The sequence below is a fragment of the Eschrichtius robustus genome, chromosome 15, assembly GCF_028021215.1.
Source record: "Eschrichtius robustus isolate mEscRob2 chromosome 15, mEscRob2.pri, whole genome shotgun sequence".
Classification (NCBI taxonomy): domain Eukaryota; kingdom Metazoa; phylum Chordata; class Mammalia; order Artiodactyla; family Eschrichtiidae; genus Eschrichtius; species Eschrichtius robustus.
The window spans coordinates 94998475-95026199 of record NC_090838.1 but is presented as its reverse complement, the minus strand read 5'-3'; the positions used below and the strand labels follow the sequence as shown (position 1 = coordinate 95026199).

Sequence of the window (27725 nt, the reverse complement as noted above, 5' to 3'; positions counted from 1 at the left end):
TCGGGATCAAGGCTACCCAGTCTCCTTGGCTTTCTCACATCTACTTCCTTTTTCCATAATAAAGGTGAACACTCTTTTTGGCTCTCCACTCTTTGGGGTTTTATTCATGTTTGAATACTTAACACAACTACTGACGGTCGAAATCAAATGAGGATGAGATGTGTCCACGAGGGAGAGAGAGATGCCGCTTCAGGGGTGCTTCCTTCTGGCTTGTCTTGGATGTGTGCAATTGCACTATTATATGGATTTTTGTCCTCCTGAACGTTATTTTTAAAATATATTTTATATGCCGCAAACCACCCTTCCGGGACTAGCCTGCTATAGCGCTCCGTCTAGGAAAGCAGTGAGGATGTGTTTATTGTAAATTATCTTCAGTCCCAGACCCCTCTGGACTGGAATCCATGTTGAGGAGGGCCTCCTGATTGGTGAAAGTCGAGCTGAGAGTTATGCTCTGCCGAGGCTTCACAGGTGCAAGTTCATCTAGCTTAATATTTTCATTTCTGACCAGAATTGTCCTATCCATGTTTTCTTCACTGTGCCTTGCAACGACAGCATCAAATACATCTAATTTTGGTGGCAAGGTTCCACTTTCAAATAGGTATTTGGCTAAATAAGAGATGCAAATGTTGGATAAGAATGAGGTCACCATGGCAAGGGTTTTAAATGGGAATCTCTGATTATATATGCCACTTTTATCAATGTAATAACCAGGGTAAAAGATCAAGGGCTGCAGGTTCAGGTACGGCTCCCCGCCGGTCACTCTCAGGAAAAGGCCAGAAATGTAACCTGCCACGGCCCCATACGTGTTGGTCCCCTTGATGAAGAGCACGCAGAGCAGCTGCGGGAAGATGATGATGTATACGAGGTCGGAGCTGAGGTACCAGAGCCCGTACACCGTCTTCGTCAGCAAGGCCATGGTCATTGCAGAAGCTCCGAACACGAACACGGTGATGCGCATGACCCAGACGAGCTCCTTGTCGGAAGCCTGCAAGAAATCGCCATCGAGTCAGTTTTTCTCAGGACGTGCTGGCTCCTCTAGGAGGAGAATGAGATGCCTCCCTGGGTTTTAAAGCTGCTCTAAAGAAACCCCCTGGTTCAAAAGGCTCAGTCTATGGCTAAAACCAGCCGAAACCACAGCATGTGAAGCGAGCAATCTAGGCAGCCTCCCTGGGCGACCTTGGGAGAGGCTTCAGTGACCCGTATGCAGGAAGCAGAGCCCACTCGCGCTCTTCGCTGAATGTCAGAGGGAGACGTGAGATGCGCCCTGGGTCCTTGTAGGGGAATGATAATGCAAGGGAGGATTTCTTTACTTTCCACGTTAAGGAATAGTTTTTCATGTGGCAGTGAGAGGTTGTGGCCTGTCTTCCTCTCTTCCTGGAGGGTAACCGCCTTACAAAACAAGTGGGACCATTTTGTTAACTATGACCTAGAAAACCTAGAGAAAGGCGAGCCTGAGTCAAGGAAGAAGGTGGAGGGGGGCTCTGGGCCCCTCAGTGAGCACGATCGTGCTGCTCTGCGCCCTTGCATTCAATAAGGAAAATCAAATTGAGAGGCTGTTTTCTGACAAAGGAGGACTTGGGGTTCAAGTGAAGACCAGGACAGGTGTGAGACCAACACCCATGAAATAATTACTCATTATCTTCTGCCCCTGCCAGGGTTCCTGAATTTCTTATCGTATTTAGTTAAACTCAAAGTTTTTCTAAGTTATTTGAGGTTTCATTGCTCGTTCATTAGAAAGAGAAGACGTTTAAATTATTACAATATGACTGTACCTCTTGGGAAATAGTTATATTGATTAGTACCCTTCAGTATTAGCGTGAATGACAGCATGCATTAAAAACCTCATATACAGCATAAACAAAGTGCTGAATCCAAGTAGGGTCAGATTTTCATGCAGACTATTAATAAGCATAGAGAAACACCTACACAGTAAGTGCAAGGATGAGAGCAAGAGCAATAACGTTATGTTGAAAGAAACTGTTCTTACATTTTGTCTGAAGGAAAGCTGGTAGATGTTGCGAGCAAACATCGAACTTGCTGACAAGATGGAAGAATCTGCTGATGACATGACAGCAGCAGAAACGGCTCCAAGACCGAAGTAAGAAATGTACACAGGGCAGAGATACTTCAGGACAATCGGCAAGATCATGTCTGCCTGTTGGTTGTCCTTGGGGTCAAGAGGCCTGTATCCAGTCTGGCTCCAGTCTATGGATAGAAACAACAAACACAACAACCGAAGAGCCATCCATTCATCCATCCATCCATCTGGGGTCATCCTATTTACTAGGTAGCTTTCGAAGTAAAATCGGAACCTATACACTAGTCTAATCAGTGGGAAATCTAATTACTCTAACAGGGCATGTTAGTTTAATTAGGTGGGAAGTCCATGTACTGGTCCAGTGAAATTGTCTCATATATTCCAGCTTCTAATGGGTTACAGTTAGTCTTATGCACAAGACCTGAACAGAATATGGTGGTGTGAAATATATATATATATATATATAAAATTAAATATATATTTAATATATATTTCTCATCTTCAGTGTTACAATGGTGTTACATTGTGCACACTCATAGAAAATAAGTGTTCTTAAGCTGAAGCATAGAGCGTTCCTCCAGCCATGCAGAGATGTGAGAGAACTCATACTGTTTCATTCCTCAGGTACACACATTAAGTGGATAAAGACGGCAGTGGGGCTATTCTCACCCATCCTCTTCCTGGATAGTCTTGTTATTGGAGCTTCCTCAGCATTATTCTTCTCTCAATTCTTTCTTGCATCGAATTCCACTTACTAGAAATAGGCATGATGGACCAAGGACAGTCCCCTTTTATTGAATAAAAAGTGCAAGTATGGGGCTGAAATTTTCAGGCAGTTTTTAGACTCTGTAGTAAAAGGACTTGAAACATAACTTTATCTTTGCATATGTGTCTTCTTTACTGTTTAGTTTTACTAGCATGTGCTGAAGAATACAACAGAAGCTTTAAATGTCCTTTAGTATATAGTTCCTTTTTTATTCGTTGAACTCTAATGTCATGATTTCAGGACCAAATAGGAGTGGTTTCCCTTGGATCCTACCATTTTTCCTTCCTCCATTTTCTATTACAATTGTTCAAAGCCGTGCTTTGATGTGGCCAATTTTATAGCATTAACTGAGATGTTATGGTACCAGAAATAACAACCAAGAATTTGTATCTCATCCAAGAAAAAAATAGGCTTTACAATTTTTTTTTTTAGTCTGTTTTCCAACAACACACACACACTAATGGCCAGACCTGTTTTCTGATTGTGACGTAAATGCCATCTTTTATTCTAAGGCACACAGTCACCTTTGTCAGCCACCTTTTTGAGTGTTCATCACATCATGGACGAACAACTGGAAGAGAGCATGTACACTATGAACCACGGTGGTTCTCTTCAAAATTAAATAGTCCAATCAACATCTCTATTAATTGAAAGTCAAAGTAGCCACTGAGCTTCATCCTGGGTCATCTTTACAAAACACAACAGAGCGAAAGGTAAACTTCCTTAATCTCTTTTAATTACCTCTACCTAGAGGGCACCTTTGATTTTCGGTTAATGTGATATACTTTCATGAAATGCTCTTGAAAGTTGTATATCACGGGAACATAAGGGTCAGGAGTAATTAATAAGTGGAATCAAATTAAGGATGTGATTTAAAAAATGTTCTGGATAAAATGTAAAATAGATAGCTAGTGGGAAGCAGCTGCATCGCATGGGGAGATCAGCTCGGTGCTTTGTGACCACCTAGAGGGGTGGAATAGGGAGGGTGGAGGGAGACGCAAGAGGGAGGGGATATGGGGATATATGTATACATATAGCTGATTCACCTGTTTAAAAAAACAACAAAAACAAAGAAAAAAACCAAAAAAACAAAAACAGAAACAAAATGTTCTGGATAGAGGCTAACTGGGAGATAAGTATCTCGTAAAGGTCTTTTTTTTTTCTTTTTTTTTTTACCAGTTTTGAGCAAGATATTCTCTAAGCGCCTTAGTGCCTTAGTTTATCTTTACCTACAAACTTACTGATTGGTTTCTCCAAGAAAGGAAACCTTTAATTAACAAACTATTGAAACCGTAAACAGAAGCCTCAAGTTCAAAGTGGTCCTTAGGTGGTCATGGTGATGGCAGGTCAACTTCTGAGTCAGTGGTTCTCAAATTTGACTCACCAAGGGGACGTTCATTATTTATTTAGTTATTATTTATTAATTTAATTAATTATTTTTGGCTGCGTCAGGTCTTAGTTGCAGCACACGGGATCTTTCGTTGTTGCGCGTGGGCTTCTCTCTAGCTGTGGCACATGGGCTCCGTAGTTGTGGTGCGTGGGCTTAGTTGCCCCGCGGCATGTGGGAATCTTAGTTCCCCAACCAGGGATCGAACCCACGTCCCCTACATTGGAAGGTGGATTCTTAACCACTGGACCACCAGGAAGTCCCTACCAAGAGGACTTTTAAAAACACCAGTCTCTGGCTCTATCTTAGCTTATTAAAATAAAATCCCCGTGGGGTAGGATAGAAATGAGTCCCTCCGCCTCCCCAGATGACGACAGTGTGCACCTTGGCTGAGAACCACTGCTGACAGGATCACAAATACACAGTTGAGAAATATACCAACACTGGGGGGGTGGGGTGCTCAAAAATGTCTTATTGGTGAGGTGTGCAATCAAACAATGTCTGAACTATAAGAAAATTTGTTGACATGTTACAAAGGTAGATATATGAACATGATGAGAAACCATTAATTGTGTGCAGGGAAGAGGGAAAGTGGGGGAGGGAGGGCAGCTGAGTGGTACCTGGTAGCTTGGATGAAACCTGATTGAGTCAATTAGTGAAGCTGTAAGAGATTTACCTGTTGATGCGCCAATGGCTCCAATGAGTATGGCTGGCAGAGCCATCACCATGCACCCGAAAGCTGCCAGGAAGGACAGCACTTGAGCGTAGGTGGCTGAGGATGAAGACAGGACCCTCTGGAAGTAGGCTTGCCACGGGATTCCACCCAGCATCTGCGTGGGAACCACGGGGACTCAAAATGAATTGGAGGCAAATAGCATCTATTAGGTATTTTTAAAATGAGATTTTTTTTTTTTAACCATCACATTCAGAATAGTCGCATGTATGGCTCTGCAGGGTAGAAAATGGTCCTACATGCCGCTTGTCTCCACTGCTGTCACTAAGTCATTGTCATAGGTTCAGTTGTGCAGAATTTCTCAAGTTCTTTTCTCTCATAATTATGTAGCACAATATTTTCTTTTGCTTAATTTATCTACTTTAAGCTGCATTATATACAACTACCCAGAAACCTTCAGTTTGTTCTTATCTGGAAGTTCTAACAACCACAGAATTATCTCAAAAAATTAAGATTCTGAAACCATGAAGTTTAATTTGATTCAAAACACCCAATGGATATTTCTGGATTCCAGTCATGTGCCAGGCAACGTAACGGTTGTCAGAGCCCAAAGATGAGTGAAAAGTGGTTTCTGCTCTTGAGGTCACTGTCCGCTGGGAGAGTCAGTGCATTATGGTGTTTTCTAGACTGGGCTGTGCAGAGGCTCTAGACAATATAGGGCATCAAGAAGATGCTAGAATTTCTCTTTATATTCATTTCTACCTCGTACCTAAATGTTATATTGTTGTTTTATTAAACGATTTACACAACGTGCTAGTACAGTACATATAAGCAGTTTATAATTCCTATCCCTACCTTGGGGGTGTGCTTAACATTCTTATGGAGGATATACAATAAAAAAGTTTGGAGACACTGAACTAGCGTGTAATTTGTTGATGCTATAAAGAGGTACACATGGGAACAATAATGAGAAACAATCAATCATCTGGGGGTAACAGAGGGAGGGGAAAGGTGGGAGGAAGACAGAGGCATGGTAACCTACAGAAACAGCATTTGAGTCCCCTTAAGCATCAAGAGGGTGTCACTAGGTGGAGATGGAGAGGGAGGAGAGTTCTTGGGAAAGAACCCAATGTGAAAAAGAAAAAGAAAAAAACAAAGAGGCAGCCATTAGACCACCGTGTGTTTGGTATGGGTAGAGGTCAGGGTGTGTGTGGGTGGTGAGAGAGGAGGCTGGAGAATCCTCTCACTGGCGTAGAGTCAGTGTTCAGTAAATATTTATCATGTGAGTGAGTGAATTGAGGAGGGAACTTCCCACATCACAATGTACTGAAGTTGCTTCTTTGATTGTCTGTCTCTCTCACTGGCTCCGAGTTCTGGGATATCTGTCTTGTTTATCGTTGTCACATCTGTGCCAATCACGTATTGGCTCCAGAACAATTTCCTTCTTATAAAAGCCATACAAGCTCAAAAGCAAAACAAACAAACGAACAAAACAAAACAAAGGCAAAAGAAGAAATTCTAAAATTCATAATCCCATGCCTCAAATCTATATGCTTCCAAAACTTTTCCTTTTGTTTTGCAACCTGTAAATCAGTATATCATTGACATCTTCCATGTCGATGAATATTTTGTCAATAATTTCAATGACTATGTGAATCGATATATCATAATTTACATACCTGTGTCTATGGACATTTAGGTCATCCAGGTTTGTAAGTCAGGTAAAATCTGACCTCCACTGACAAACAGGAGCTCTGATGGGCTTGGAGGAGTGGGACGTGGGTGGGCTGGAGGAGAAATGGGCTTGGAGGAGTGGGACGTGGGTGGGCTGCCAGCGGGGAGACCAGTGAGGGGCTGTCACAATAGGGCCAGGTGATCCAGGAGCTTGATCTAGTGCTAATATAGGGACGGGGGAAGTTTAGGGTGGGACGGGGAGATGCCTCTAGGGTACCATGAGCAGGACTTGACAAGTCATTTCCATGGCAACTGGAAGATCAGAGACCATTGGTGAAACGTTTCAAGACTCGCATCTACAGTTTATTTATTCAGTCAGTCATTCCGCATCTATTATTTCATTTCAACTTATCTTACAATTTGAAGGATGAACATGACTTAGTCATACAATTTTTTGAGATGGGAGAAATTGTAGCAATCATTGGATATAATGCCTTATCTTGAAGATAAGTAAATCCGAGGACTAAAGTGTGGTGTAGGAGAAAGGACTTTGGGGTCTTGGTTCTCTGTTTCAATCTGTCACTCAGACAATGGTGTGACTGATAATCAAAAAATTGCCTAGTTTTTCTAAGTCTCATCATCTCTCCCATATAACCATAAATACACCAGCCATGAAGGTAAAATTACACATACGTATAATATTTAATCGCCTTCTCCATTCAATTCATAATTGTAAACCATGCCAGGAAAATTTCAGCCAATGCACTTCTTAACAATCGTTGGGGAAAAAGCCCTCCTCCCCACCACTGGAAACATTAGTTTGCATGTTTTCCTGTCTTCTTACCAGTAAGTTCTTCACAGGGGCAGACACATCTACTTTCAGTGTTAAAATTTAACAAAGTGCCACAGACACATAATGAAATCACAAAATATTGTGAATCTTCTAAAAAGGGAACAAACATAAACATTTCCCCTTAATTTTGATAACAATTAATCTATTGCTTACTTTGAAATCAAATACATTGTTTTCTTAAAATACATAACCCCTCTAGCAAAATCACAAAATCACAAAATCTCTGAGGGAGAGGTTCTCTGGTACTCCCTCTCCCTCAGTCTGTGATCTGCCTTGATTTCTTCCACGCCCACCCCTCAAGGCCACCACCTTCACCCACAGGTTCTGCACATTCCCAGCTGCCTGACCTCCCAGCCTTCTTTCTTGGCATCTGTCCTGGGTGACACCTCCCTTCCCTACGTATCTCATGCACTTAAGGCCTTATGACACCACAAATTTAATTAGAGACTGAATGAGTTACTTATTTCAGAAGAAGTTGGATTTTAATGCCTTAATCCAAGATACAAAATAGAATTTTTAGATGGTGTGGCTCTCAGATTGGAGGAGGTATCCGGCAGTAGGGCATGGTGTTCAGCACAAGTGTGGACACACCACACGTAACCCCAGGGAAGTGATCGCTTTGACACTTGTCAGTGGCCCCATCCTTCTTCCAGTAGGAAGCAGTCAACCCAGAAATGGACAGGAGTGTGCATTTTAGTGTTACATATAAACACTAAAATCTTGGAAGTGCGTCTGATTTTAGGACAAGTGAGAGGGCCTTCCTCGGGTAAGAGCATCACTTACCAACAACAGAAAGCTATCGAGCCACGTGTAGACTTCAAACGGCTCAATGGTCCCCAGCCAGGGCTTCTGGTACTTGGTGTGCACGGCCGTGAACCCGATGTCAGCAACCGCAGAATGTGACAGCGCGAAGGGGACGCTGACCCACTGCAACCAGAGCGCGGGAGAGCGTTAGGCCGTGCGACTGTCTGGGACATGCAGGATTTAGTTTATTATTTTTTTCTCGTAGACGGCACAACTCAGTGTTCCTCTTGTTCAGGGAAGGACCTGGAAGCATGTTGTCTGTGGGACACCGTGAAACACTGACTTAGGAGAGTTAGAGCAGCACATAGTCAGCTTTTGTGCGAATGATGCCATTTCACATTAACTACACAGCAGCCAGCAAAGACCTTGGGGAAGAAAATGTTGAATTTGAGAACTTTACATATGTTTATATGTAAACTTGCTGTGTTTTCTTAGAATGAGAAGAAGATATCCATTCCTTAAAGTGACCGAGAAGATTTGATTGCAAATAATTTCTATGTCCCATGAGCAGTTTCATGGATTAACCAAAACTAATAGAAGGAAAGGTTAAGAGACAAATACAGATTAGTGTCAAGATTTAAATTTTAACTCTGAGGGAAGTTATTCAAGGATGATCCCACATGTGTTTCCATCAAATGGAGGCATGAAGGAGAGGAAGCCCTAGACCTTACTAAGACTTAACTGAGGGCACTTTTCTGTCAAAATCTCACAACGTGACTAGAGGTTTTTCATCCAATTAATCCACAGAGAAATGAAAAATTTCCAATAGTATATGACTTACTGTGTATTACTCATGATGGGAAGATAGCATTTCTGTTAATTTTTGCTGAGTTAGTATAAAATACCACATTATCTTTCACAAAAGGAGAAAGGAAGGAAAGAAGGAAGAAAAGAAGGGAGAGAGAAGGAAAGGAAGAAGGGAAGGAAGGGAGGGAGGGAGGGAGGAAGGAAGGAAGCAAGGAAAGAAGGAAGGAAGAAAAGAAGGAAGGATGGAAGAGAGAAGGAAAGGAAGAAGGGAAGGAAGGAAGAAAGAAAGTCTGTGAATGGCCCCACTTACCAGTCCCACGAAAATGCAGAAGAGCTGAACAACATCTGTGTAGGCCACGGAGTAGAGCCCGCCCACCAGGGTGTACAGCGTGGCGATAAGGGCGGAGACGATGACGGACACGCGCACATCGGTGCTAATGATCACGCTGATAGTGGCTCCTGGAAGGATTGGATGAGAACAGCCCAGGTGAAGTCTCACATTCAAATTCTTCCATCTCAGTAAACTGAATATGCACATGCATATCTGCATTTATATACATATATATATATATATATATACACACACATATGTTTAAAAATCTTCTTTTTCTCTGAAATTAGTGCTTTGCTGACTTATTTATGTGGGGACACCTGAAATTCACGATTTGTTTACAGATCCATGGCATATACTACATTGAATACTACTATAAGATCTTGCAGTAATGCCACCAACTACCTGAAACTCTGACTTTGTTGAACATATGCAGTATATTTACTCACATCCATGAGAAAACTAAGCCTTTATGATAAGCATAACCACCCATCTCCACATTTTACAATCAGCATTCATTTGCTCTTTTGCATTAACTCTGACCTCAGCCAGCTTTTATTAGATGACACATGGTATAAGGTACCAAGGTTTGAAACAAATGCGTAGGAGAAAAGAATAAAATTGGTAACTTGTTCCTTCCAACTTTTTCAGCTTTGTGAAAGACTGCTTTTATTTTATTTGTTTGCTGGAGCATTGCAGTCTTGCCCCTAGGACACCAGTGCACCGAAGAGCCGTAGATTTTAGCATTATGTTTTACAGTAATTTTCATCATCAAAATTGTAAACCTGCCTTAGAAGTCGATCTATGCTTTTCTGACTTTCTGACTTTGTTTACTGTGTTTGTTGGTGTCTGGATTTCCAATAGAATGTTATAGTATGGACAGCCGGACCACTGCAGTTCTTGGACTACCAGTTCAGAATTCACTTGCTGCTCTACACACCCTTTCCCTGTTCTTCTCAAAAGTGGTATAGTTTATATTTCGTATTGTTAAACGCAGCAATGATATTCCTGCCACGTTAACATACATGCAACAAATCTGTGATTTCTTTGAATCATTACTTGCAGTCTTACATTCTACTATCGCTTCTCAATGGCGTGCTAATAGCATAGGCCACCCACCCGAGATGAAAAATCCATTATCTAAAGAGCCGTATATTTGGATCTAAGAAAACAATACAAAATATTTTTCAAGAAATTTTTCCTTAGTGCTTTGGCTCTGGTATCAAAATTGAATTACTTTCTTGCGTAAAAACCAGGTGAGAAAAGGAAATGCCTAGTAAGGAATTAGGAGAAGGGAAAGAGGTCAATTATTTACAAGTGACTTTGGATAACTGACTGAATTATTGTTGTATAGATATTTAACAAGTTACTATTTTTTTTCTCCTGAGATTATTTTCTTCATGCTGAAACTTTAGTCGCAATTCTTTGTCATTCATCTTTGGTCTAGTTCTCTACTTTAAGAACAACATTTTAGAGTCATACCCCATGAATTATGAAAAGTCCAATTATTACCCAACCTCTTTTGAATACTGTTTAATTTCCCACCCTTTTGTGAAATTTCTATTAATCCTACACATCCAAAAGGTAGGGAGGCTGTATGTTATAGAAGAAAGATCACTAGACGGGGAGCCTGAAGATTTAGGGTCCTAGTAAATGCTGCCATTTGGCTGTAACTCAGTGGTTTTAAAGAAGTCACCTACTTTTGTACCACTATTAAGGTTGGGATGAATTTTTTCTCTAAATATTTTCTAAATCACCCCATCATTTGTAGTCAGTAAAATCAAAGTTATACTTCCAGATCTGTTGTGAAATATTAATTTACTCATGCAGCCGTAAAAGTAAATATACTGCAAATAAAGTTATACAAGTTATCTGAATTGAGCCGTTAAAAGTGTAAATATACATTTCTTCAAGAAGCTGTAAGGGTGCTGTCTGTTTATACCAAGAAGATAGTTTAAGATACTCCTAAGCGTTAGTGGTGAGCTCTGCTCATTCATACATATTCATAGTAAGGTGGTAAAAGATCTTGTCCCAAGTTATTTCTAATAAACACTAACTTTGAATTATGTCCAACTATTATTTTTGAAGAAAATAGAGGTGTTAATTTAAAATTCACACACATTCTTTTTACCAGAGCATATATTTCAAGAACAGCAGTAATATCTTCATAAATGTTGTTTGATATGTGTGTGTGTAGAGAGACATTAATATATTTTACATATATGTTGACATGCACCCACAGATGTAGACACATATATTTACAAAAATAACTAATTGCAGCAAAGTTGAGTTTAGCTATTAAATTTCCAAAATACTTTAGAAATAATAGATTATTCATTTTATTCTCCCTTCAGGGGTCTGTTATATAAATTGATCTTTGTTCAGTGAGAGTGAACATTTTGTATTCTGTTAGATATTCAGCCCACTCCTTTTTTGCTATCTCAGCAGGCAGTTTGTTCTCAAAGCCAACATTTTCTGGCGTTGAAACCAGTGACAAATAAACTACCGTTGCTTCTTAGCTAATGAGAGCAAGGTGGGAAGGGAGCTGTGCTTTTATATAAAATTTCATTAGGATATGGCAGTGGTGGTTGTGCAGTATGATTACTTAGTGCCAGGAAAGTGCAACATTTTCACTGAGTTATTACAGCTTTTTTAAAACTATCAAGTTCTCTTCTTTTCTACACCAAGTCATTCCTTCATTTTACAGTTGGAGACCAGGAAAATAAGATAGGATTATACAAGAGTCTAGAGAGACAGGAATGAAGAGTGGTGTAAACTAATATCTGATATTACAGAGACCAGATCTGATGATAATACTGAGACCAGAAGACTAGCTTGTAGTCTAATATGCAACAGAGAAGGAAATTCATCTTATCTGACTTTTGTTTTGTCCACTTAAAGCCTGACTGTAGACATAAGCCCATTGTTTCCATTTGTAAGAGGAGATGGAGAGTAACACAGCGTGTCCTGGGTGTCACACATGCACACGGCTCACTGAGGAAGGACAAGGAACGTCCAGCTCTGCTGGTCTTCAGGAAGGAACTCAACACTCAGTAGGATGGTGTAGGTTTCTCCTTGATGAGCAGGGAGGGTACTGAGCCTGAAGGTCTCCCACTGAAATCTCTCAATTTCTAGGTCATATCAGTGGGCTGAGAATCCAAGCACCAAAGACAGGCTGTCCTCAGCACTGATGGATCTTGATAGTAAGTTAGACCCCAAAGAGTCTAAGTCCATTTTCCAAATCCCTGAATATGTCTACAACCCAACAGTCTAGGATGCAATGGGATTACACTGAGAAAGGAAGGAGTGTTGTTTTCCTTTTTCTCTTTTGAAGAACATGTAGCTATGGGTGATTCATTCATTCATTTACTTGTGATAGGACTGTAAGTGTTAATAAGACACAGGTCCTGCCTTCAAGAAATTGATAGTTCCTTTTGTGAGGCTGGAAATTGGGAAATAGATAAATAGGCACATAATCATACAAAGTGATAAATCCAATGGAAGCAGAATTCCTGGCGCCTCAGGAAGCCCATAGGAAAGGCATCCAGCAGGTTCAAGATGACGGCCCTGAGGAAGTGACATCTCTAGCAGATCTGAAGACACTACCTGGTTGGCTAGAAAGGAGGGAGGGGCGTGAGTCCTAAGCAGAGGGCAGTGTGCTTGCAAAGTGTCAGAACTGCCATTCTGGAGGAAGGGAGAAGGAAGAGCCCAAGTCATAAGAAGCCTTCCTAGCCTGGTTCAAAGGTCCGGTTTTAAGCAGGAAAGGGACGTGATCAGATTCGATCTTATGGGAGAAAAGCAGGGGGGTGGTGGCGTTAATCCAGGTGCTGGAGGTTGGGGGTGGCCTGGCCTGTGGCTGAAGAAAGTAAAGCCGTGTATCTGATGCTCATTCAGCCAGAGATGCGCACAGAACGACGTTCTTTGGTCCTTACCTAAGGCAGAGAAAATGGCCGCAGCCCAGAACATTTCCCCCATCAGTGCGGGAATGAACAGGAGCCCTCCCATGCGCTTTCCATAGATCTGCTGAAAGGGGTCTAACATGGTCACGTATCCCTTGGAACGCATGGGTTTGGCAAAGAACAGACCACCTAAAAGACATTAAAGCAAGCGTTAATGAGAAAATGGAAAATCCCTAATACAATAGTCTTTGCCAACCTTTTACTGTATATAATTTCTGAAGGGAAATGAATTTTTTAGAACACTTGTGCGTGTTGAGGAACCTGTCTGCAAAATCCAGTGAGTACAGGACCAAGAAATATTTAGCAACAAAGTGGAAATTTCTTAATACAATTGTCGTTGCTTGCATCCAAGGCCATACATGGCATGGAAGAGGCGTGTGGATTGAAAAACATGGACCAGCACTGCACTCCGTAAAATGTCTTCATGTATTTGTGTCACCCAGCAGGGCATTCAGATATTTGATTAAGCACAAGACCCAACAAAAGTATTCTAAGTGCAAAAGAAATTTAGGAACTCTCTATTATATAATATTCTTGACCTTTTATTAGTCTGATTTACAAAATGAAATGCAGGTACAATTCAAGTTGGTTCATTTTTAACGATATGTCCGCACTATTTTGGAAAGGAAAAAACATCATTATGTTAAGAAATTCACTGTTTTGATAGCAAAACAATCAAGGGAATTTTTTAAAACATATTCCATAATCAAGAGATCCAATCACCTAAACATTAGTGTTACCACTTTCTGATAACAGCTACTTAGGGATTTCTGGTAGCATTTCCCACAATAGTTATTCACATCGTTTGACTTATTTCACTTGTTATTTATATTCCTGATCTTTATGCTTTACTGACTGAGTCACTCAGGTGTAAACTTTTGCTTACCTAAAACCAGACTAAGGGAATATCCAATTGGTGCCTGAGCCCACGCTAGACCGTAATCTGGAACATACACGGCTTCGGCTGTCCCATTGATGTAACCTCCTCCGACCCAGGTGGCTGAAACAGAATGAGAAGTGAGGGGAAGACGTGTCATACCTGTCATCCCTGAGACCTGCTCCGCCCCACACGGCGGCCCTGAGCATCAAGTGGCTGGTGAAGCAGCCACCAGAGACGTGGCTTGTCTGAAGTGTTGGAAGAATGCAAAAGGCACATCGGATTTCAAAGACGTAGCATGGAAAAATAAATGTAAGCGTTCTCATTTTTTTTTTTTGTAATGTTTACATGGCAAAAGTAAAACATTTTCAATGTACTGCGTTAAGCAATTCTATTATTTACATTAATTCACCTACTTTTTAATGTTTTTTTAAAGTGATATGTAGAGGATTTCAGAGTATATTTGTGGCTTACATCATATTGCCATTGAACAGTGTTGCCCCAGATATTTTCTAAATCCATTGTCATCAACATTTTAAAATGATAGTATTATATCATAAAGTCTGAGATCATATACAATATGTAATACTATATGACTACTTCTCAATAATACTACGACTTTTCCCCCAGCCTCCATAACATGGGGTCAAGGGTCTTCATTTCAAAGGCCTTTTGTTTTAATTGTATTGATCTTTTCTCATTGATCATGACTGTTTTCTTCAAGGAGTGGGAGGGGTGTGTGTGTGTGTGCGTGTGCATTTGTGGTTGTGTGTGTGCTTTTCACCAATAGAGTCACTCTGTAAGCATGCTGGGTGCATAGGATTTTGGCAAGTCTATTCTGAATTATAAGGAAGTTGTACTCACTCCCTTACACTGTTAAGGGAATGGAGGGAGGTGGGTGCCAGGTGCCCTAAAGTGAGCTTAAATTACCTTTTCCTTCTCTGTCTTCCCAAGCACCCGACCTACACTTAGGGCTAGATCAGCCTTCAGGAGAATTTACAACATTGGCTGCATGCCCATTTGCAATTCTTTGTTCTGCTCCGGGTCTTTCAGTGAGATGCTTGATATTTCATAAAGAATAGTAAGAAATATGTCTTCTTCAGATGTTATTTAATAACATTTCTGTAGCATAATAGGTGAAGAAGGGCTATGGAACCAAAGAAAAGACATTTTGATTAAACAAGTTTGGGCCAAGAATGCTCTATAAACTCTATCATTTTCTCTGAGAAGACACTAGACTAGTTGATTCTTGCTGAAAAGCCAGAGTTAATGGAACACTCAGATCTTTGCAGTTTATATCCTTTTAAGAGTATAGTCAAAATATTTAAAATAATCCCTAGGTAGAATTTGTGTAAAATTATGAGGAACATAGGCTGGCATGAAGCTTATCAAATATGAGACTGAATTCTGGGCTGTATCATGCAATGGGGAATAAAATTTGACTCTGAAAAATTCCCTGAAATTTCACGGTTAGAATGTAAGTAGAATAAATAATATGTATATGAGACTGCCAAAGACAAGTGTTTCTATTGTGTTTCTTGCCAAAATTTATCTGGCGTTTAATCCAAATCCAAAGCAAAGAAGAGAGAACGTTCAAGGGTTAGTCCTATTTTTAAAAGTCAACGTGAAAAGACCTTCCTGCAAAGGAATTTTAAGTACATTTAAATGGAGAGTTTATATACAAAATCCTCAAGTGGACAAATGCGTGTTTAGCAGCCGTCCCATCTTCACGGTAGCTTTTCCATGGTGTTGATAAATAACAAATGCTATGATGTGCTTTTCTCATCCTAAACCCTGCTGAAATTTTAAAGACTCCCCCCACCCCTCACTGGGCGAGTAACCAGGACCTGGAGCAACGGATTCTCACAGGCACAGCCCCTGAGACCTCACCTTCCGCCTGGCACCTGGGACCCTTGACTCCACACCAGCAATGTTTTGCTGCATTAAGTAAATATCTGATGGTCTTACAAGCACAACACTTATTAGTGATCATTTTTCATTGTGTAGGTCTCCTCTCCATTTCCAGAAAGAAAACTGGTGCCTGAATGATTGCAAATATTATAATATAGAAGGGCAGACTTGGTTACTTATTATGACTAAAGCCCCTCCATTTTTATCCATCTGGTCCTTTGCATGTTTGTATATTTCATGTCAGATTCATGAGTGAGAACAAGAATTCTTTTACATTATATGCATTTTTATTTTCAATCTTTATTCTTTATCGAATAATACAAGCAATGAATCTGACAAGGTTTAGATAATATGGTTCAGATTTTAATTGAATTATGATATTGATCAAGGCTCTTTTCAGTTCTGAGAGATTTTAAAAAAGTCTTTAAAAGCTGAGCTCGAGCATGACACTTTATAAGAAATATCATAATTCAAATTTTTTCTATACATTTTAATAGCCTATTAGATTAAAAATCACTCTAAATGATAAAAGATAAATTCTGAAATATTATCTTTATGGACATAATAAATGTACTGCTAAATTATAGTAATAGAACATTATCATAATTTACAATGAACAAAATACTTTGGTATACAACAGCTCATTTATTCTTTTCAACAGTTTGAGTGAAATCAAAAACTTCTGTCCTTCTATTTTGCTTTTCTTCTTGTTTTCTTTGTCATAGGAGAAATCCAAAGGAAATATAATTACAATGCTTTAATGCAGTTCAGATACGGTATCATATGTGGATCTTTAGAGGAAAGAATAAATGTTTGTGCTCTAATGAAAACTGAAAATGAAGGTATGAAGGTGTGTATTCATCAGCAGTTGGATACTAAGAGAAAAAACAAGAAAATCTACATGAAAATTTCAGTAAACATCTGCAGGTGGTAGGTAAGCGGGTGATTTTTATTCTTCATGTTTCTGTATTTTTCTAACTTTGTATGTTGTGCATCACAGAAAATATTTTGCAAAACACATTTTTTTTCTGCATATGTGTGTATGTAGAAAAAATTAGAAACAGAGGGTAAAAAAGAGCTCTTTTCACCCTGGGTATCTTCACGAAGAAGTGGGCAGAGACCTGTGGAGGGCTGGGTGTGGTCACTGCAGGGGCCCTGGCATGGCTGCCAGACCTGGGTGTGGACCTGGCTCTGGTCCTTACTAACCACGGGAGTCTGGGTCCTGACGTAACCAGAGCCCTTCCATAGTGATGTCATGAAGATTGAACGAAGCCATGTACAGCTGGCGAAGAGTTAAACAAACAAAATGTGAATATCTGAAAGGTAGAATCGACCGTCCATCAGTTATTCTACAACATTATAGGTTTCAGATGGCCAAACAGGGATGCAGTCTTCCCAGACTGGTTTGGAAAACTTTGTGATAAACAGGGTGAATCAATTTTAACTAGCACTTCAGGAATGAAATTTGACATCATTTCGATATGGTTTGCAATGGGATATTTTTCCACTGAGTACTCCACTCATATTAATCCACTGAGAATTCCTGTTAGTATGGATTATGTCGCTAACATTGAAGAACTTACTAAGAGTCTAAAATGAAATGTGTGTTGTTAGTGGATACGTATCAGGTGATATTACAGATATACTTTTAAATTGTTGTTTTTCAATATTATTTTCAACAACCGAGAAGAACACAAAAGAAAAACAAGCCACCACTTAATCAGAACCACCTCTGGGCAAAGGAGAAAACACTGCTCCTAGCATAGAGAGGCTTGAATGGGCAAGAGCTGCAGCTGGTAACCGAGGGATTCCTACTAGGACACACCCTGGCTTTTTTCGTTTCATATCAATGTTCCTGGGAATGTTTTTCTCAGAGCCGTGGATTCATAACATGTGATCGTCTTCCTGTGAGTAAATTATTTCATTACATGGGAGAATAAGGTTTCAAAACAGGACATCCATCAATTTGGAATTGGGTTGCCCCCATGTTGATTTATTCAGTTTTAACTAGTTAGTTAGAATCACTAGTTAGTGTTCATTGACTAGTTAGTATTCATTAAGACAACTCGAAGTCACAACTTCATGCCTGTCTTCGTGAACAGGAGGGGATGCTGCTTGTATCACATGAATGAACAGAAACACAACTTGTAAGGCTAAGGCATTTCTGCACATTCCTCCACCTCTTTGTTTTTACTGCTTCCACCCGCTCAACAGCCCAGATAGCCCAGATTTGTTTCACTGATATTCTGTCCAGTAATTGATTATAAAATCATTAGTTCCAGCGCTACTGAGTTGAAACCATTTTAATTTTGTTCTAAATAAATGTAAAAAATTATTTTTTTAAATATATAAGTAGTGAACACAGAGAATCCCCCAAGGACAAAGAACAAGATTTGCTTTGTCCCTGGAGCAGCAAGGGTGGGATGGCTGCAGGGGTGGGCGCGTCGGAACCCACCTGTCATGGTGAATCCGCCCACCAGCAGCCCGATGTCGCGGCCACCCACAATGATGGCCTCGCTGCGCTCCCCCGAGCTGCCGCTGTTCTTGGTTCTCCACGCAGCCCATATTCCAACCAGCAATATGAGGAGGTAGAACGCCACGATGGCTATCAGCCCTTCCACCTGGAAAGTGCTGGCTCCTGACATCCTGCGCCACTTAAAGAAGAAGTACATTGAAATCGCAAGTTCACCTGTGGTTGCCAACAAGTGTCCTTTCCATCACTCTATTTCTATTCAACAACTGAACCTTGTTTTGGGTTTTCAAGAAACAGAAGAAATTGGAGATGTTGTTTAAGGAATAATCATTTTGTGTTAAATAAATTCTTGCAATGTAAAATTAACCTTGTCTTGTGTTTTAACTCAGTGACAGTCAAGAAATCACTTACAGTGTGTCTGTATTTGCTTTTTGGAACTATGTACTTATTCAATCTAGAATTTCTCAGTTGTGTAAGTGTATCATAAAAGATTACTCTGAGAATTGACCCATATTCATTCATTCATTATCCTACCCCTCCTTTCAAACAACTTCAGGGAGTTGTTCCAGAAGTAATGTGACATGCAAATATCTGGGGGGAAAAAAACAACTTTAGGGAAATCCATTTCAAAACCACACGGCCTCCAATTTTCAAGTGAAGTACCCGAGGTTTAAGTTACTGCAGCCACTGAAGAGTTGCGTTGTTTAAAGGGTCTCCCTCCCGATCAACTGTCCCCATCCACTGTCTTCCGTTCCTTCGATCCTCCACCCCCTTAATGGCACATACAAGAAAACGATTTAAAGTACAGAAAAGCCTAAAACATAATGGAGCGTCAGAGGCACTAAAACCAAGACGCTTGGAAGAGACATGCCAAGTTCTAACGCCTTTACTTTCTGGAATTCTCTTGTTCTCTCTTATTTCCCCCGCGTGACCGCGTCTATTCATGCTCCCCAATTTACACAAACAAGTTTCTGGGGGAAAACTCAGATATCTAAGCACGCAGGTGAGTGACAGACCTTGGGCGAAAGAACCAGCCCCCCTGGGGTTCTGGGGAGGCGAAGGGAGCCCCGGCGGCGGGTGGGGAGGTGGGGTGGGTTTTGCCTTTGTAGCCAGAGCAGGGAAGGGCCGCTGCCCCTCCCGCGCCCCCGGTGTCCCTCCTGCGCCCCCGGTGTCCCTCCTGCGCCCCGCTGCCCCTCCTGCGCCCCCGGTGTCCCTCCTGCGCTCCGCTGCCCCTCCTGCCCCCCGGTGTCCCCGCGTCTCCGGCGGCCCTACTGCGCCCCGACTTCACAGCCGCTCGCACCCGCACCCGAGGACCCGGACTGCGGGACCCGCCCCGCCGGGCGTGCCCGCGGGAGGCCCAGAGCCGCGTCGGAGGGCTCGCCCGACGCGCTCCTACCTGGAGAGGTCGCCGCGCAGGGAAGCGCTCCGCGGGTCCGGGCTCCTCTCGGGAACCGCGGAGGCCGAGGCTGCACGGGACACGGGAGGGGTGGTCAGGGGCGCAGGGCGGCAGGGCCAGGAGGGTCAGGCTCCGGGGACTCCGCACCCCGGGTCTCCCGGAACGCGGCGCGCGCGGAGCTGACAGGTGTGGGCGCGGCGAAGTGGCGATCGATCCAGTATTGGCCACAGACCCCTTTATAAGGGCGGCAGGCGGGCGATCGTCAGAGCCGGGGAGGCGGACGTCAGAGGAAAGTGCCCCGCGAGCCGGCGGGCGTGGGGCGCAGGGGACGCGCCGGAGCCACCAGGCCGGGCTGGGCTCTGGGCTCCCGGCCAGCGGCCCGGCGGGGTCCCGGCCTGACGCCACGGGCGCGGCGCTGCCACTCCCGCTCCCCTCCTCCTGGAAGCAGGGCGTGATTCCCCGGGGTCATTTCCAATGCCTACTTCCCACGACTCTGGTTGGAAGCAGGGAATGGGGAGACGGGGAGGGTCTCAGGAAGTTGTTTTCAGGTGCAGCTGCTGGAGGTGCAGCAGAGAGGAGGGGCCGAGGGGTTTTGTTTCCCCAGACTTTTGCGGGAATGGTTTCTTGAGGGGCCTCTCACCGGTGCTCAGGGGCTGCCTCCCTCCCGGGCCTCTGGTGGAGGCTGATTCTGGCTTCCCTGCAAGGTGCTCTCTGGAGGAGATATCTTGGGAAGATTTCGAGAGTCATTTTTAAATTCATACCCTTTCCTCTTAAAAATGGGATCAAAATGAAAGACTGTAGGAGTCGTCCAAAACAGCAATGAAGGTAGCAGGTAAGCCAGACAAGGTTGAGCCAACAAGGTTGCTTGCCCACCAAAGTACGCTATACCAGTGCTGCAAAATTTTGCTATATACGTTTTAAATATCTATCTACACCTAGACATCTATATCGGACACCTACCTTATATATCCATGGGTATAGTTGCATATCTGTAGCTATATTTACATCTAGCTATATTTGTGTATCTATATAGATAGATACAGGTATCTGTGTGTATTTCTGTTAAGTGTGTGAGTGTAGGGGATGGAGAGAGAGAGAGAGAGAGAGAGAGAGAGAGTGTGAGCATGCCATAGAGCCACAGCCCCTCTGGCCGCTCTCTCACTCGGTCCCATATTCCACCAGCTGTGTCAGTGAATTAAACAGTGATATATGAAAATCTAGTAAAAGGTCGAATAAATAAGAGTGTTCCTTTACTACTGTCCACCTCTCTCTGTGCAAGATTTCAGATCGTCCCCCATTTTCTTACACTGGATTTGGAAATGAACCTTCACACTTATCTCGTTTTCTTTGTTCTCTGTATATACAATGACAGCATCCAACCACCTTGGCTGAGATAAAGCCTACGGAGGCCAAACAATTCAGATAGAGGAGAAGGGCCTGTGTGTGATTATTTTGTCTGGTTTGTATGATTAGCTCACTGCTTTTCTGGAAAACAGTTGCATAGCCTGTCAATATAACTCCATTTTTACATTTTTACATTTACATTAATTTAAGCAATTTTAAGAAACTGATAGAGGGAAGACAGAGGTGGAATTTCATATAATTACTCAAGTGCTTTTAGCAGCGATTCATTCATTCACTCATTCATTCATTTTGTTTTTGACAGTTGTAACTCAGTTTCTGCTTCTGGACATTGGCCACAGGTTAACTTCGGTCTTTCCTACCAGAATATACTTCAGGTGTTGACGGCAGAAAGCGTGTGACTGTAGCAGGCCCGACATGGGCAATGGCGGTGTGTGAAGTAGTGTCCACTGCTAAGGTCAGGAGGTAGACTCAAATCCAGGGAGGCACGAAATAAGAGGCTGTCCTCAGAGAAATAGCACCAGGGCTTTAAGGTATAAGCGTCGGAATGCAGCCAGGATGTGGGCTGTCCGTGGGGCCCACCTAATCCACTTTAAGGAGCCGGACTGGCCAGAGTCCAGATTCAGTGCCAGATCTGGGAGGTACAGTGACCTTGAAGGCGGCCAAACAAATTCTGACCTGGCAGAGGGGCTGTCCTTTATGACAAAGAGCACCAGTTGAAAATAACAACAGCTGACGTACTGAGTCTACTTCTGGGGAGACGTTTGCTCATTTGCCGCGTCCTTTGGGCTCCTCCGCCTGATCTCAGGATGACGCTGCTTGTGAATTTCTGCTGCAGGACGTGCTCTCCCTGACACCCATTCCTCTTTTGTCTTCAATATGCATCTCTCTGTCCATGCTCCAGAGAATGCGTGATCACGCATGCGGTTAGAGAAATTCATGTCAGTGGAAGATCAGTTGCAGCTCTGGTGGATAGAAAAGCAGGGATTGCCTTTCCAAATCATTCATTTACTTCATAGACATTTCCTAAGTGTCCTTTATGTTCCAAGCCCTGTCCTGAGTACAGAGAAACATGCAGACTGTTATATAGCCTCGGCTCTTAGGCAATTTATCATTAGTGAAAGGAAAGAAGGAAACAAGCAAAAGCTGTCCTCCAGTATATTCTTATAAACACTGGGAAAGATGTATCATCTATACACACGGATTTCAGGGAAAACACAAACAAAAGGCCTTAAACAGAATAGGGTATTCTCCCTGGAGGAGGGGAGCATTCATTCCACAAACACATGGTGAGCACCCACTATGCACCAGGAATTCTGATCCCTGGTAGGTATACAGTCAAGTGACTTGAAGGAAGAGAGCCCTGTCCTCAACGGGCTTACAGTCTGCGGCCTTGCTACTCAAAGTGTGGTCCTCAAAGCAATGTCACCGGCATCACCTTTTCTTTTTTAATAATATTGGTCATTTGAGAAAGACATCACTTGGCTTATACATACTGAACCTGACTCAGATAGGAATGAAAATGCACAGTGAGATTTTTGGGCATCCATTTTCCTTAAGTCATTGTCCTTCATCATGTCTTACTTTCCTCATAACAATTTCTACTTGAACCTTTCACAGTTTTTAGTTGATTGCATTCAGCTTCAATTGCAATTTTGGCCTGTCATTTCCAAACCAGGGTGATGATCAGAATCACAGAGCTTTAAAAATTTCAGACCCTAGGACCCCACCACAAGAATTCTGGTTCAGGAAATCTTGGGTAAGAGTTGAAATCTTTTTTTAATAGGCTTTCTCTCTTTTTTTCTTTTCTTCTCTTTTTTTAGAAGTAGTTTTCGTTTCACAGCAAAATTGAAGAAGAAAGTATTTCTGAAATACTCCCTCTGCCCCGACGCAGGCACAGACCCCGCCGTCATCAACACCCCACCGGATGGTACACTTGTTGCAGAGGATGAACCTACACGGGCACAGCGCCACCCAGAGCCCATTGTTCACCTCAGGGTTCACTCTTGGTGTTGTACAATCTGTGGGTTTGGACACAGGTATAAGGACATGTGTCCACTATTATTGTGTCGTACAGAGTGGTTTCACTGTCCTAAAAATCCTCTGTGCTGCACTGATTCACCCCTGCTTCCCCACTAACCTGTGGCCACCGATGATCTTTTTACTGTCTCCATATTGCCTTTTCCAGAATGTACAGTAGTCTCCCCTTATCCACGGTTTCATTTCCCATGGTTTCAGTAACCCCAATCTGAAAACATGAAATGGAAAGTGCCAGAAATAAACAATTTCTAAGTTTCAGATTGTGTGCTGTTCTGATTAGCGTGCTGAGACCTTGCTTCATCCCACTCTGGATGTGAATCATCCCTGTGTCCAGCAGATCCGCCCATTAACCACTTAGTAGCCATCTGGGTTATCAGATTGACTGTCAAGGTATTGCGGGACTTGGGCTCAAGTGACCCTTATTTTCCTTAATAATGGCCTCAAAGTGTAAGAGTAGCGATGATGGCAATTCGGATACCCCAGAGAGAAGCTGTAAAGTGCTTCCTTTAAGTGAGGTGAAAGGTCTCGACTTACTAAGGAAAGAAAAAAATAGTATGCTGAGGTTGCTAAGATCTACGGTAAGAATTAATTTTCTATCTATGAAACTGTGAAGAAAGAAGAAGATATTTGTTCTGGTTTTGCTCTTGCATCTCAAACTGCAAGAGTTACAGCCACAGTGCATGACAAGTGCTTAGTTAAGATGGAAAAGGCATTGAATTTGTACAATAAGATATTGAGAGATAGAGAGAGGAACTACATTCATATAACTTTAATTACAGTATATTGTTATAATTGTTCTATTTTATTATGCTGTTGTTAATCTCCTACTGTGCCCTAATTTATAAATTAAACTTTATCATATGTATGTATGTATAGGATAGAACATAGTATGCTTAGGATTCTGTACTATCCTCAGTTTCAGGCATCCACTAGGGGTCTTGAACTTATCCCCTTCAGGTAAGGGGGAGCCACTGTAATTGGAATCAAAAAGTATGCAGACTTTTCAGATCGGCTTTGTTCCTTTAGTCATATGCATTTAAGGCTCCTCCATGACTGTTCATGGCTTGATAGCTCATTTCTTTTCAGTGCTGAATGATATTCCGTTGTGCAGATGTGTCAGTTCATTTATCTATTCACCTACTGAAGGACATCCTGGTTTCTTGGTTGCTTTCAAGTTTGGGGGATCATGAATAAAAGTGCTATAAAATCCATGTAGATGTCTCTGTGTGGATATAAGTTTTCAACTCTTTGGGGTAAATGCCAAGGAGCATGATTGCAGGATGGTATGGTAAGAGTATGTTTAGTTTGGTAGGAAACTGTCGAACTATCTTTCAAACTATCTTCCAGTGGTGTCTGCACTACTTTTCATTCCCACCAGCTGTAAATGAGAATTCCCATTGCTCCACATCCTTACCAGCACTTGGTGTTGGCAGTGCTCTGAAATTTGGCCATTCTAATAGGTGTGCAGTGGCATCACATTTTAATTTTCATTTGCATTTCCTTGATGACATGATGTCATATGCTTACATATGGGGATGTTGCAGCTTCCAGTGACAGGTAATTACACGACTAGTGTGGTGGATAAAGGTCCCTACTACTGCATGTCAACTGTCTACAGGTCACACGTCGACTTCTTTATCAGCCTGTGAACTCTGGGAAGGGGAAGGTCACACCCCATTCTTTATATTCTCAGCACCCAGCACTATGCCTGGAGTACTTCTCATCAAAAACTTAGTTGAACTGAACTGCCTTATTATTTTACATAAGGAAAGAATTAAGACTCAAAATGAATGAAGGGCTGAGCACATTGGAATAGACCTCCATGTCCTGACAGTAACAGTAATACTGGAATTAATCACTTGGATACAGATCAATTAGACTCAAAGGCAATTGCCCAGCAAATGCCAAGTTTTTTTCTTCTGTCCTTTTGATAAATGGCACATGATGACTAAATCTTCATACTTTTCAGATAAGAAGATATATGGGGGTTCTGCAACTGTATTCCCTAATCCTGGTTAAAAAAAGTATAACAGTGATGAATAATGTATTTTAGGGTCAAAGATTTTGCTCTGTGGGTGGTATCAGAATCATTCTGTGTAACCACTGCTAGAGTTCTTGGGAGCAGCAGAAGACATTTTTCCTTCTGGTTATTTTTCTAACATTTTATTATGAAAATATTCAAGTAAACATCAAAGTTGAAGCATGTATCAAAGTTGAAACATGTATCCAAGTTAAGACTTGTATAGCCACCATTTAGATGGAGTTACATTGTTTAAATCTCGTATATATGTTTGTCCATCTTCTAGCTATTCATCAATTCACCTTATTTATTTAATGTATTTCAAAGAAAATGGCATAAGTACAGCTCCCCCTGAGTAAGCATACCATTAACTAGAGTTCAATAACTGTTTGCAGGTATTTTTTTTCTCTTGCGTTAAAATTTACATGCAATGAAATGCATGAATCTTGAGAGTGTATTAGCTGAGTTTTGATAACTGTAAGTACCACTGTAACCCAAACCCTGATCAAGATGTAAAATATTCCTTTTGCCCTCAGAAAGTCCCTTATACCCCCTCTGAGTCAATCCTTGTCATTGTCCTAAAAGGTAAGTGATGTTCTGATTTTTCCTCTACCATAGATTAATTTTGCCTACTTTAGAACTTCAAATAAATGGAATCATACAGTATGTATCAATACTCAGCGTACTATTTCTGAGATTCATCCATGTTGCTGCATGGATAAGGGATGTGTCCCTTTTTCACTATCATTTTCCATTGTGTGAAAATCCTACAGTTATCTCTGCTTTTACTGATAGGCACCTAGACTGTGGCCAATTTCGACTATTATGGATACAGATGCTCTGAACAAGTACTTTTGTGGACACAGGTTTTTATTTCTCTTGGGTAAACACCTAAAAGTGATATTTCCGGGTCACAGAAAAAGTATATGTTTAGATTTTTTAAAATGCCAATCTTTTCCCAGAGTGGTGGTACCATTTTATACTCCTGCCAACAATGTGTAAGATTTTGCTTCATATCCTTGCCAGCGTCCGGTGTAATCAGTCCTGTTTTAAAATAATTCTAGTGTATTTTCACTTTAATTTTGACTGTTCTGGTTGTTATGTAGAGATATGTCATTGCAGGTTTAATTGGCATTTTCCTAATGGCTAATTGTGTTGAGCACTTTCTCATGTGCTTAATGATTAATATCATGGCTTCTTTTGTGAAGTGTGTATCCAGTGTTTCTTCCCATTTGTGATGGGTTACTTTTTTATTATTGAGTTGTAGACATTCTTTCTATATCTATTTTTTTAAATGAGGATCAGAAGTTTTCAATTTTGACCAAATCTAATTTATTTATTTTTTCAGTTTTAGTTTCAGTGTCCACTCTAAGGCTTTTCTTATCCCAAGTCAAAAGATATTCTCTAACGTTTCCTTTGAAAAGCTTTATAATTTTACCTTTTACATTTAGTTTTGTGAGCTACCTCAAATTCATTTTTGTGTAATGTATAAGGAGATTTTACATCATCCTTTAAAAATTTTTTTCTGCCCCATTCTCTCTTTTCTCCTCCTCTGTGTCTCCAAATATATATATATATATATATGGCCTTTTGAATTTGTTCCACAGATTATTAAGGTTCTATTTATATTTTCAGCCTTTTTTTCTTAGTTTTCCTTCAGGATATTGATGTGAGATATTTCTTCCTTTTTAATGTAAACATTTGTAGCTATATTTCCCTCTGAGCACTACTTTTACTGTATCTCACAAATTTTGGTATGTTTTCTTTCATTTTCACTCATCTCAAATTATTTCTAATTCCTTTCTTTCTTTTTTTTTTAAATTCTGGAACCTGTAGTATTTTTATTAGGGCATTGCTCAATTTCCACATATTTCTGTTCTTTTTCTGATATGCATTTTTAATTTCATTCTTTGGTGATTGCAAAAAAATACCTTGTATGATTTAAGTCTTTTTAACCTTATTAAGACATGTTTTGTGGCCTAAAATATGTCCTATCCTGGAGAATATTCCATGTGCACTTGAGAAAAATGTATATTCTGTTGTTGTTGAGGGAAGTGCTCAGCATATGTCTGTTAGGTTCAATTGGTTTTTAGTGTTGTTCAAGTCCTCTGTTTCCTTATTGATCTTCTGTCTGGTTATTCTATCAGTTATTGAGAGTGTAGTACTAAAGTCTCCAACTACTATTTTAGAACTGTCTATTTTGCTATTTGCTTTGTGTATGTCTTATAGCTTTTGTCCCTTATTTCCTCCATTATTGCCTTTTTTTTTTGTTTAGTGCATTTTTGTAGTGACATGTTTGATTCCCTCCTGTTATTCATTAAATTGTGTCTCTCTAAAGTTCACATATTGAAGCCTTAACGTCTGTATTTGGAGATGGAGTGTTTACAGAGATAATTAACGTTAAATGAGATCAT

The 27725-nt window shown here is 41.2% G+C and overlaps 2 protein-coding genes across 2 annotated transcripts in view; one reads left to right on the top strand and one right to left on the bottom strand.

The window, feature by feature from the left end:
* Positions 1 to 16835, top strand: part of LOC137777420 (actin nucleation-promoting factor WAS-like) — a 248906-nt gene extending 232071 nt beyond the window's left edge. Inside the window, exons 5-6 of the mRNA XM_068564182.1 lie at positions 14229 to 14421; positions 16746 to 16835. The gene's annotated coding sequence lies outside the window, so the exon portion shown is untranslated. The remainder of the gene's footprint in view (positions 1 to 14228; positions 14422 to 16745) is intronic.
* SLC5A7 (solute carrier family 5 member 7) lies at positions 356 to 27725 on the bottom strand. The gene is made up of 9 exons (XM_068563890.1): positions 27711 to 27725; positions 18476 to 18641; positions 14119 to 14232; positions 13206 to 13361; positions 9253 to 9401; positions 8175 to 8318; positions 4868 to 5021; positions 1988 to 2205; positions 356 to 985 (listed from the first exon to the last, which is right to left on the bottom strand). Exons 1-9 carry the CDS (start codon positions 27723 to 27725, stop codon positions 356 to 358), a joined length of 1746 nt encoding a protein of 581 aa, XP_068419991.1.